A 12874-nucleotide genomic window follows, 5' to 3' on the forward strand; every position below is an offset into this window, starting at 1 on the left:
TATACATACATATATATTAATATTATTTGTTATATTTTTAATATACAGATGTTATGAAAGTGGTTAGTGAAGGAAAATGTTGCAATAACCATTTCAGCCTTGGGAATTGTGTGCCAAGAAAAAATGATAATCCTGAAACAAATGGCAAATGTTGGGCGTTTTGCATTGCAGATTGTGAGAAATGAGGTTTTTGAAAAGAAATGAGTGGTGGTCATCATGTGTGTCATTGTTATTGTTGATTTTATTCTTAACATGTGAAACAAGAAACCACATAAACACAAAAAGATGTGATCCATTCTCAATTTCAAATTGAATTAAATGATATTTTCGTAACTTTATTTTCTTTTTTGTTATTTATCTATTTATATTTCTATCTATTTATAAAAGGTTATGGACATTTTTTCCATTTTCGAGGGAGGGTGAGTTAGATTTTTTTTTCAAGCTCCTCTATAGTTCATTAGCTTAAAATTATTAAGATTAATTAGCTTAATTAAAAAATTAATTCAAAATTATGGCAAAGCACAAGCCTCTTTCTCATATGCTTACAAAAATATAATTGCTTATATTAACAAAAAAGATATGCAGCATCATGTGAGTCCAACTTGTATTAGTATTTTTGTTTTTGGCCAAATACTTCTATTAATATTTAGCACTTATTAATTGAGTTTTGTGTTAATTGCTTTTCTGTATTTGATGAAATTTTCATGTGCCCCATTAATTATAGATATTCAAATACTTTTATAGCATGCTTAGTTCACTGGAAGGAATAGAATGAGAATGAAATAACCATTCCAAGAGAATAGAATAGAAGAAGAATAACTATTATGTAGATGGATTCATGGGAATGAAATAGGATGAAAATTTTTATTATTACTTATTCCATTGTTTGGTTGGTAGGAATAATTTTAAGAATAGTTAAAGAATAATGGGCAAATGATAAAAATACCCTTTATTAAAATTTAAAGATTTTTTAATTAAAAAAAATACTATGATGAGAAAAAAATATTCTTTATTGTAAATAAGTAATATTTTTTATCATAATACAAAAATAATTTAATAATATTTTTTTAATAATACATGCTCTTTAATTTTGTTTTGTTTAATAATGCCTTTGGAACTAATTTCTATTTTTTTAGCATTAAAACTACTTCATTGCTACTTCAAATCAACATGTCTGTGTTGGATTTAGAACAAGGGAAAAAAAACAATAATTCAATAAATATTCTAAGGCATCATATAGATCACAATTTACAAAAAACCTCATCCGTAATGATATGAGATTGATGAAGATATTAATGAAGAACACAAACATTCATAATAATATTGAAGAATGCAAACATCCTTAATAATATTGTTGTCTTAGAAGAACAAACCAACTAATAACAAGTTTTTAAGTTCTCAACAATTAACAACAAAGTCTTGAAAGACCAAACTATTTTAACATCAAGGTCTTGAGATAATCTTTCTCAACCATCTATGTAAAGCCTGACCTTATAAAATACTATTCATGACATACATGTGATGATAGCATGATTGCATGCTAGGAGAGTCCCGAAAAATTTACAAAAGTCGGTATTGTACCTAGAGGTACAACAAAGTTTATTTAATCCTCGAACTAGATCAAATAGGAATTTTAAGGTGAGATTAAGAGTTTCACAGTTCATGGATGACTTAAAATGGTAATTTGGAGTTTGAGGATCAATTTGGAGTCAAATCGGAATTTTCACTAACTAGGGGTAAAATGGTCATTTGCCACCTGAGGACAAAATGGGAATTTTAGAAAAGATTTTTTGACCCCATTTGACTTATTAGAGTATAATTTGACTTATTGAAGTATGATTTGAGGTTTAGAAGTGAAAAAATTTTAATTTCGGTATAATTTGGAGTATAGGGGTAAAATGGTAATTTTGCCACCTCAGGGGCAAAATTGTAATTTTCCACCACCAGGATATTTTTTCCAGCACATGGTCTTCCTTGTCTTCATCTTTGACCCTTGACTAAACATGTGGTGGAGATAAAATGTTTAAATTTTTAAAATTTTAAAAACGGGCCAATGACATGATGCCATGTGTCATGCCTTTATTAATTTATTATTTTCCTTTTTAAAAGGCACAAAATCAGCCCATCTTCCACCCCATGGCCGGCCAAACCAGCAAGAAGAGAGAGAAAACAAAAACAAAACCCTAGAGAGAGAAAATCAAAGAAAAAGTGTGAATTTTCAAGGAAATTAAGTGAAAAAGGTGAGTTTTTTTCTATTAAGCTTGAGTTTTCTTATTCCCAAGCATTTCTCTTTATTTTCCATGATTAAATTACATGTTTTCATGATGAATTAAATTCTGGAAAAATGGGTTAGGAGAAAGAAAGTTTTTGGATTTATTTGATTTTAATTTATGTTAGTGTTTTTAGTTAGTTTAGCATATTTAAAAACAAAACAACAAGAAAAGAATTTATTTTCTCCCCGAACCATTAATGGCTGAATTTACCATGTAGTGAGTGAGGATGAGTTTGATTTTATTCTAGGAGAATTGGTTAAGGAATGATGAATTCAGAGCCTAGAAAAATAATGGGAATTTTCGGAGCAAAAATACGAATTTTTACCCACTAGGGGTATTTTCGTAATTTGCTGTTGGGACTGATAATTTGCACCACACTGAGGGACATTAAGTTAATTTGGGTGCAATTGAGGTATAGAAACTGAAAAGAATTAAATTGGAGTTTAAACGGACCCGTTAGGAATTTAATCGGGTGATAAGACGAATTAGGCCAATACCGGGTTTAGATAGTTACCAGTGCATTTTGCATTCCATATCATGCATTGGTAATCTAAATTAATTTAATTTTGATTTAGTACCAACTTGGTGAAACTCTCGATTTTGTATTGTGTCAAGGTGGTGAGTCCTCCGATAAAGGCAAGGAAATTGCATCCGAGGACCAGTAGACAGAGTGCTTCGAAAGTCTGCATTCTAGACATAGTGAGTAAACTTACTGTCATTTTAATTATCTAGGGTGGTTTTTAGATGCTTTCATGAATTCTATGGAAAAAGGAATTTAAAAAGATAAATTTTCATGTTTTATGAATAAATGAGTTTCAATGAAATTAAATTATAAATTGTTTTGAAATTAATAGTGATTTTAAAAAATAGAGTACACGGAGATTGTTAATTGTGGCAATTTGATTGTTTAAATTAACTGGCTTATGATAAATCGAGCATGATTGGCTAGTTGGCAATTGTATTGAAATGCGAATTGTTTGGTTACCTTGAAAAACTACGAATTACAAAATTGCCATATCATGTTATTGAGTTTTATTATATGGTGGATTATATATTAATTAATCACTGCAGTAGGGGGTTTCTGTGGACCAGCCTTTTAGAGGGGCACGGTAAACCCCATTATATTCTTACCTCGAACGGAGAGGCGCATAGGGTATCTCCTGGGGTAAAGTTTAGGGTTCACTTCACGCTAAACCACCACGTGAGGGGGAACTCAGCCAACGCCAAGGAACGGCTATGTTTTCAAAACAAAAACATGATTTATGTGAAATGTGAATTTTAATAGCCTTGGCGGTCTCGGTAGGATGCCTCGGCCAAGGTGTCCCTGAGAATGGATTTATGGCACAAGCCTAGATTTTTATGAGATTCATAAGCCTCTTTACGTGTTTTGAACAAAATGTGTTCTAATGCTATAACCCAGTTTATGATGATTTACTTTATTGTCTCCATGTACTCAACTCTAGATGTTTATGATGATGTTTGTTTACTCATTGAGATTTTATAATCTCACCACCCTCCTTTCCACCCATTTCAGGTTCAGTATAGACTGTAGATAGCTGATCTCATCGAGGACTACAGTGGGATCTGCATTTTCCAAACCGTAGGTTCAAAGTCCTCTTTACTTTTGTTTATTCGGGGGCACTCTTGTTATTGTAAATTAAATTAAATATTTTGGCTTACTGTATTTAAGTATGTATAAATTTATTTAGCTTTTACGTTATAAAAATTATTCACGTATAACTCTATAAATATTGTTTTATAAGAAAATAGAATATTTTACTTAATATTTCTTTTATTTTCTTATTATATTCAAATAACCATAATTTCGTTTTAAATGAAGATTTTAGACTTTTAAACTCATTTTGAATATGAATTGTGTGTTTTGTACTTGTATATTACGTTTTAGCCAGTTTTAAAATTTTTGAGAAAAATGACCAAAATACCCTTGTGAGACGAAAAATTAATATTTTATTTGTTTAAAGTTGAAAACAGCTTAAAATATTTTAGAACATGATATTTGACAATGGTTGCTCACAAGGGAACAGAGAAACTGATAGTAAAGCCTTGCGGGGTTTCGGGTTGACATTCCGGACAATAAGTGTCTACCGGGACACCGCAGCGGTTGTCACGGGCTCGAGGGGAGTACCGGGTCGTGACAATTCGATTGGTATCAGAGCTTTTGGTTTTCAAGATCAAAGTTTTTAGTTTTAAAGTTGTTTTAAATATTTACAATATCAGTGTGGCCCCGGATTAAGTTAAGTTAGGTTAGGTTGAATAGAATGCATGCATTTGCATATAGAGCCTAAGGTTACCTAAACTTGCTCGTATATTTTTTTATATAGATTATAATGCCTCCTCGACGCGGACGCCCACCTCTCACTAGATCGGTTGGGAGGGGAAGAGGTCGTTCCCAACGTCATCAGCCAGATACAGTAGAGGAGGAATCAGCTGCATCTACCATTCGGGCAGCACCTGCTGCTGAGCAGGCCGATAGTCCTCCACATCCTCCATCTCCTCAGCCACCTACGGGTATTCCCGCCATGCCTACTGAGGCAGCACAGGCATTAACAGCTTTCTTTGCAGCAATAGCTGGTCAAGCTCAGACTGGTCAAGTTCCACCTGTAGTGCCTCCAACTACTCCTTTAGTTCCACCACCAATACAGGATGTATCCATTTCCAAGAAGCTGAAGGAGGCTAGGCAATTGGGTTGTGTATCTTTCACTGGTGAGTTGGATGCCACTGTGGCAAAGGACTGGATTAATCAGGTGTCCGAGACTCTTTCTGATATGGGATTAGATGATGACATGAAGCTGATGGTGGCTACGAGATTATTAGAGAAGAGGGCTCGTACTTGGTGGAATTCGGTGAAGTCCCGTTCCGCTACTCCTCAAACATGGTCCGATTTTCTCAGGGAATTCGATGGTCAGTATTTCACTTATTTCCATCAAAAAGAAAAGAAGAGAGAATTTCTGAGTTTGAAACAGGGAAATCTAACTGTAGAGGAGTACGAGACTCGTTTTAACGAGTTGATGTTATATGTGCCGGATCTGGTGAAATCTGAGCAGGATCAAGCCAGCTATTTCGAGGAAGGGCTCCGTAATGAGATCAGAGAGCGAATGACAGTGATTGGTAGGGAGCCACATAAGGAGGTGGTACAGATGGCTTTACGGGCTGAGAAGCTCGCGACTGAGAATAGAAGGATTCGGACTGAGTTTGCAAAAAAGAGGAATCCTGGTATGTCTTCTAGTCAGCCAGTAAAAAGAGGCAAGGACTTAGCGACTTCAGGGAGCACTACTTCTGTTTCCGTGACATCTCCTCGACCTCCATTTCCACCATCACAGCAGAGACCTTCGAGGTTTAGCAGATCTGCTATGACTGGTTCTGGGAAGAGTCTCGGAGGTTTTGACAGATGCAGAAATTGTGGGAATTATCATAGTGGGCTATGTAGAGGGCCAACAAGATGTTTCCAATGTGGACAGATGGGTCACATTAGGAGTAATTGCCCACAGTTAGGACGAGCCACTGTAGCTGCATCATCTCCACCAGCTCGCACAGATATACAGAGGAGAGATTCTTCTGGGTTACCACCGAGACAGGGAGTAGCCATACGGTCTGGTGTGGAGAGTAATACCCCGTCACATCCGCCTTCGAGACCACAGTCTCGTACCGCGACAAGAGTTTTTGCTGTGACAGAAGATGAGGCACGAGTCCGACCTGGAGCAGTGACAGGTACTATGTCTTTATTTGATAAAGATGCTTATGTTTTGATAGATTCTGGCTCAGATAGATCTTATGTGAGTACGACATTTGCATCAATTACTGATAGAAACCTGTCACCATTAGAGGAAGAAATTGTAGTGCATACCCCTCTAGGAGAACAGTTGATTAGAAATACTTGTTATAGAGACTGTGGGGTAAGGGTAGGTGAGGAAGAATTTAGGGGTGACTTAATTCCTCTAGAGATCTTGGATTTTGATTTAATATTAGGTATGGACTGGTTAACTGCACATCGGGCGAACGTGGATTGTTTCCGAAAAGAAGTTGTTCTTCGAAATTCGGAGGGAGCAGAGATTGTGTTTGTAGGGGAACGTCGAGTATTACCATCTTGTGTAATCTCGGCCATCAAAGCTTCAAAATTAGTGCAAAAAGGGTATCCGACTTATTTGGCATACGTGATCGATACTTCAAAGGGGGAACCTAAGTTAGGGGATGTCCCAATAGTAAGTGAGTTTCCTGATGTATTTCCTGATGATTTACCAGGAATACCTCCTAATCGAGAGCTTGAGTTCCCTATTGATTTACTTCCGGGTACCGCACCTATTTCTATTCCTCCATATAGAATGGCTCCAGCAGAGTTGAAGGAACTGAAAGCCCAGTTGCAAGATTTGGTGGATAAAGGTTTCATTTGCCCTAGCATTTCTCCTTGGGGAGCACCAGTCCTATTTGTAAAGAAGAAAGATGGCACTCTTCGATTGTGTATTGATTACCGTCAGCTGAACCGAGTGACCATCAAGAATAAATACCCTTTACCTCGGATAGATGATCTTTTTGATCAATTACGAGGTGCTATGGTATTCTCTAAGATTGATTTGAGATCTGGGTACTATCAGTTGAGGATTAAGGAGCAGGATGTACCTAAGACTGCCTTCAGGACGCGTTATGGGCATTATGAGTTTCTGGTGATGCCGTTTGGTTTGACTAATGCCCCGACAGTTTTTATGGATCTTATGAACAGGGTGTTCCATCCATACTTGGATAAGTTTGTGATAGTATTCATCGATGACATCCTGGTTTATTCGAAGAATGATGATGAACATGCTGCCCATTTGCGCATTGTGTTGCAAACTTTGCGCGAGAGACAACTCTATGCCAAGTTCTCTAAATGTGAATTCTGGTTGAAGGAAGTGGTTTTCTTGGGACATGTGGTGTCCGGAGCTGGAATTTATGTTGATCCCAAGAAGATTGAGGCAATCTTGCAATGGGAGCAACCGAGAACGGTAACTGAGATTCGTAGTTTCCTTGGCTTAGCCGGTTATTACCGGAGATTTGTTCAGGGATTTTCTTTGATAGCAGCTCCTCTGACTCGTTTGACTCGTAAAGGAGTTAAGTATGAGTGGGATGATGTTTGTGAGAATCGATTTCAGGAGCTAAAGAACCGGTTAACCTCCGCTCCCGTTTTAACACTTCCTGTTAGTGGAAAAGAATTTGTGGTATATAGCGATGCATCTAAGTTGGGATTAGGGTGTGTGTTGATGCAGGACGAGAAAGTAATAGCTTATGCTTCCCGACAGTTGAAGAAGCACGAGACGAATTACCCTACTCATGACTTGGAGTTAGCAGCAGTAGTATTCGCATTGAAGATTTGGAGACATTATTTATATGGTGAGCGTTGTCGGATTTTTTCTGATCATAAAAGTTTGAAGTATTTGCTCACCCAGAAAGAGCTTAACTTGAGACAGAGACGATGGTTGGAGTTGATTAAGGATTATGACTTAGTGATTGATTATCATCCGGGAAAAGCAAATGTTGTAGCGGATGCCTTAAGTCGTAAATCCTCATCGTCGTTAGCAACACTTCAAAGTTCTTATTTTCCGATGTTACTTGAGATGAAATCTCTAGGGATCCAGTTGAATAATGGTGAGGATGGAACCCTACTTGCTAGTTTCGTCGTGAGACCTTCATTATTGAATCAGATAAGAGAATTGCAGAAATCTGATGATTGGTTGAAACAGGAAGTTCAAAAGCTGCAAGATGGAGAAGCTAGTGAGTTTAGACTCAGCGATGATGGTACTTTCATGCTTAGAGACCGAATTTGTGTTCCTAAGGATGATCAATTGAGACGAGCTATTTTGGAGGAAGCTCATTCTTCCGCCTACGCTTTACATCCCGGAAGCACCAAGATGTATCGGACTATTAAAGAAAGTTATTGGTGGCCGGGTATGAAACGAGACATAGCAGAGTTTGTAGCGAAATGTCTCACATGCCAACAGATCAAGGCGGAGCATCAAAAACCGTCAGGTACTCTTCAACCTTTATCGATTCCTGAATGGAAGTGGGAACATGTGACTATGGACTTTGTATTGGGTTTGCCGCGGACACAAAGTGGGAAGGATGCTATTTGGGTGATTGTGGATAGATTGACTAAGTCCGCCCATTTCTTGGCTATCCATAGCACGTATTCTATTGAGAGGCTGGCAAGACTTTATATAGATGAGATTGTGAGATTACACGGAGTCCCAGTTTCTATTGTGTCAGATCGAGACCCTCGATTTACTTCTCGATTTTGGCCGAAATTTCAGGAAGCTCTTGGAACTAAATTGAGATTTAGTACTGCCTTTCATCCACAGACAGATGGTCAATCTGAGAGAACTATTCAGACCTTGGAGGATATGTTACGGGCTTGTGTCATTGACTTTATCGGGAGTTGGGACAGACACTTGCCATTGGTGGAGTTTGCTTATAATAACAGTTTTCAGTCTAGTATTGGGATGGCACCATACGAGGCTTTGTATGGAAGGAAATGCCGAACTCCGCTCTGTTGGGATGAAGTAGGTGAGAGGAAATTGGTGAATGTGGAATTGATTGATTTGACAAACGATAAGGTCAAAGTTATCCGAGAGCGATTAAAGACAGCTCAAGATAGGCAGAAGAATTATTCGGATAAACGAAGGAAAGATTTGGAGTTTGAAGTCGACGATAAAGTTTTTCTTAAGGTTTCTCCTTGGAAAGGTAATAATTTGAAATTTCCAAGAATTAAATCTTATTTGATTATACTATTGTGATAATTTGTGGTATTTATTGGATGATGAAAGGTGTGATTCGATTCGCGAAGAGGGGAAAGCTCAATCCAAGATACATTGGACCTTTTCGTATCATTGAAAGGATTGGGCCAGTGGCTTACAGACTTGAATTACCCCCAGAGTTAGATCGAATTCATAATGTCTTCCATGTCTCGATGTTGAAAAAGTATGTTCCCGATCCCTCTCACATTTTAGAGACACCTCCCATTGAGTTGCATGAGGATTTGAAGTTCGAGGTGCAGCCTGTACGTATTCTAGATCGAAAGGATCGAGTGCTAAGGAACAAGAGCATTCCAATGGTGAAAGTATTGTGGAAGAATGCTCGAATGGAGGAGATGACGTGGGAAGTCGAGAGCCAGATGAGAAACCAATATCCACATCTTTTATTTGAATTAGGTAAGTGAAATTTTGAGGTCAAAATTTTATTTTAAGGGGGGTAGTGCTGTAAAGCCTGACCTTATAAAATACTATTCATGACATACATGTGATGATAGCATGATTGCATGCTAGGAGAGTCCCGAAAAATTTACAAAAGTCGGTATTGTACCTAGAGGTACAACAAAGTTTATTTAATCCTCGAACTAGATCAAATAGGAATTTTAAGGTGAGATTAAGAGTTTCACAGTTCATGGATGACTTAAAATGGTAATTTGGAGTTTGAGGATCAATTTGGAGTCAAATCGGAATTTTCACTAACTAGGGGTAAAATGGTCATTTGCCACCTGAGGACAAAATGGGAATTTTAGAAAAGATTTTTTGACCCCATTTGACTTATTAGAGTATAATTTGACTTATTGAAGTATGATTTGAGGTTTAGAAGTGAAAAAATTTTAATTTCGGTATAATTTGGAGTATAGGGGTAAAATGGTAATTTTGCCACCTCAGGGGCAAAATTGTAATTTTCCACCACCAGGATATTTTTTCCAGCACATGGTCTTCCTTGTCTTCATCTTTGACCCTTGACTAAACATGTGGTGGAGATAAAATGTTTAAATTTTTAAAATTTTAAAAACGGGCCAATGACATGATGCCATGTGTCATGCCTTTATTAATTTATTATTTTCCTTTTTAAAAGGCACAAAATCAGCCCATCTTCCACCCCATGGCCGGCCAAACCAGCAAGAAGAGAGAGAAAACAAAAACAAAACCCTAGAGAGAGAAAATCAAAGAAAAAGTGTGAATTTTCAAGGAAATTAAGTGAAAAAGGTGAGTTTTTTTCTATTAAGCTTGAGTTTTCTTATTCCCAAGCATTTCTCTTTATTTTCCATGATTAAATTACATGTTTTCATGATGAATTAAATTCTGGAAAAATGGGTTAGGAGAAAGAAAGTTTTTGGATTTATTTGATTTTAATTTATGTTAGTGTTTTTAGTTAGTTTAGCATATTTAAAAACAAAACAACAAGAAAAGAATTTATTTTCTCCCCGAACCATTAATGGCTGAATTTACCATGTAGTGAGTGAGGATGAGTTTGATTTTATTCTAGGAGAATTGGTTAAGGAATGATGAATTAAGAGCCTAGAAAAATAATGGGAATTTTCGGAGCAAAAATACGAATTTTTACCCACTAGGGGTATTTTCGTAATTTGCTGTTGGGACTGATAATTTGCACCACACTGAGGGACATTAAGTTAATTTGGGTGCAATTGAGGTATAGAAACTGAAAAGAATTAAATTGGAGTTTAAACGGACCCGTTAGGAATTTAATCGGGTGATAAGACGAATTAGGCCAATACCGGGTTTAGATAGTTACCAGTGCATTTTGCATTCCATATCATGCATTGGTAATCTAAATTAATTTAATTTTGATTTAGTACCAACTTGGTGAAACTCTCGATTTTGTATTGTGTCAAGGTGGTGAGTCCTCCGATAAAGGCAAGGAAATTGCATCCGAGGACCAGTAGACAGAGTGCTTCGAAAGTCTGCATTCTAGACATAGTGAGTAAACTTACTGTCATTTTAATTATCTAGGGTGGTTTTTAGATGCTTTCATGAATTCTATGGAAAAAGGAATTTAAAAAGATAAATTTTCATGTTTTATGAATAAATGAGTTTCAATGAAATTAAATTATAAATTGTTTTGAAATTAATAGTGATTTTAAAAAATAGAGTACACGGAGACTGTTAATTGTGGCAATTTGATTGTTTAAATTAACTGGCTTATGATAAATCGAGCATGATTGGCTAGTTGGCAATTGTATTGAAATGCGAATTGTTTGGTTACCTTGAAAAACTACGAATTACAAAATTGCCATATCATGTTATTGAGTTTTATTATATGGTGGATTATATATTAATTAATCACTGCAGTAGGGGGTTTCTGTGGACCAGCCTTTTAGAGGGGCACGGTAAACCCCATTATATTCTTACCTCGAACGGAGAGGCGCATAGGGTATCTCCTGGGGTAAAGTTTAGGGTTCACTTCACGCTAAACCACCACGTGAGGGGGAACTCAGCCAACGCCAAGGAACGGCTATGTTTTCAAAACAAAAACATGATTTATGTGAAATGTGAATTTTAATAGCCTTGGCGGTCTCGGTAGGATGCCTCGGCCAAGGTGTCCCCGAGAATGGATTTATGGCACAAGCCTAGATTTTTATGAGATTCATAAGCCTCTTTACGTGTTTTGAACAAAATGTGTTCTAATGCTATAACCCAGTTTATGATGATTTACTTTATTGTCTCCATGTACTCAACTCTAGATGTTTATGATGATGTTTGTTTACTCATTGAGATTTTATAATCTCACCACCCTCCTTTCCACCCATTTCAGGTTCAGTATAGACTGTAGATAGCTGATCTCATCGAGGACTACAGTGGGATCTGCATTTTCCAAACCGTAGGTTCAAAGTCCTCTTTACTTTTGTTTATTCGGGGGCACTCTTGTTATTGTAAATTAAATTAAATATTTTGGCTTACTGTATTTAAGTATGTATAAATTTATTTAGCTTTTACGTTATAAAAATTATTCACGTATAACTCTATAAATATTGTTTTATAAGAAAATAGAATATTTTACTTAATATTTCTTTTATTTTCTTATTATATTCAAATAACCATAATTTCGTTTTAAATGAAGATTTTAGACTTTTAAACTCATTTTGAATATGAATTGTGTGTTTTGTACTTGTATATTACGTTTTAGCCAGTTTTAAAATTTTTGAGAAAAATGACCAAAATACCCTTGTGAGACGAAAAATTAATATTTTATTTGTTTAAAGTTGAAAACAGCTTAAAATATTTTAGAACATGATATTTGACAATGGTTGCTCACAAGGGAACAGAGAAACTGATAGTAAAGCCTTGCGGGGTTTCGGGTTGACATTCCGGACAATAAGTGTCTACCGGGACACCGCGGCGGTTGTCACGGGCTCGAGGGGAGTACCGGGTCGTGACAATCTAAGTTTGCTGCTAGGGGGAAGAGTAAAAAAGTAAGTCATTTGGGATGGATTATTAGTAAGTTTATAAGATGCCTCATCAATTTCATCCTCTGTCAAACCTGCAACCTCACGTAATGCACTATTCAAATCTTGAAGATTTTTTTGATACACAAGTACATTAGTCCCCTAAGCATGGCCCAATGAATTTCCAATATTTTCTAACTTCTCACTCAATAAAATGGCAGCATCCAAAAATTTTTCAAACCCATCCACTTCACTCATGTCATTGGTCATTCGTTTCTTACTTGTTGTAGAATTTTGATTTCTTCTACCAACTAATGGTTGAGGTTGGATTGTAGAGACATCCACATCATTCAAACCAATTATATGCTCACATGCAGAACCTTCATTTATCCCATGA

The 12874-nt window shown here is 36.5% G+C and overlaps 1 protein-coding gene across 1 annotated transcript; it reads left to right on the top strand.

Moving 5' to 3' along the window:
• The first annotated feature begins 2885 nt into the window (after positions 1-2885).
• Positions 2886-12040, top strand: LOC148764556 (uncharacterized). Its single transcript, XM_088806388.1, has 7 exons — positions 2886-2972; positions 3808-3873; positions 4616-6474; positions 7009-9002; positions 9086-9469; positions 10928-11011; positions 11847-12040. The coding sequence occupies exons 3-6, from the start codon at positions 4622-4624 to the stop codon at positions 10975-10977; spliced, it is 4281 nt and encodes a 1426-aa protein (XP_088662514.1). The 5' UTR covers positions 2886-2972; positions 3808-3873; positions 4616-4621; the 3' UTR covers positions 10978-11011; positions 11847-12040.
• Positions 12041-12874: the final 834 nt, after the last annotated feature.

This window comes from Theobroma cacao, chromosome 1 (genome assembly GCF_053813885.1).
Source record: "Theobroma cacao isolate CCN51 chromosome 1, ASM5381388v1, whole genome shotgun sequence".
NCBI lineage: Eukaryota > Viridiplantae > Streptophyta > Magnoliopsida > Malvales > Malvaceae > Theobroma > Theobroma cacao.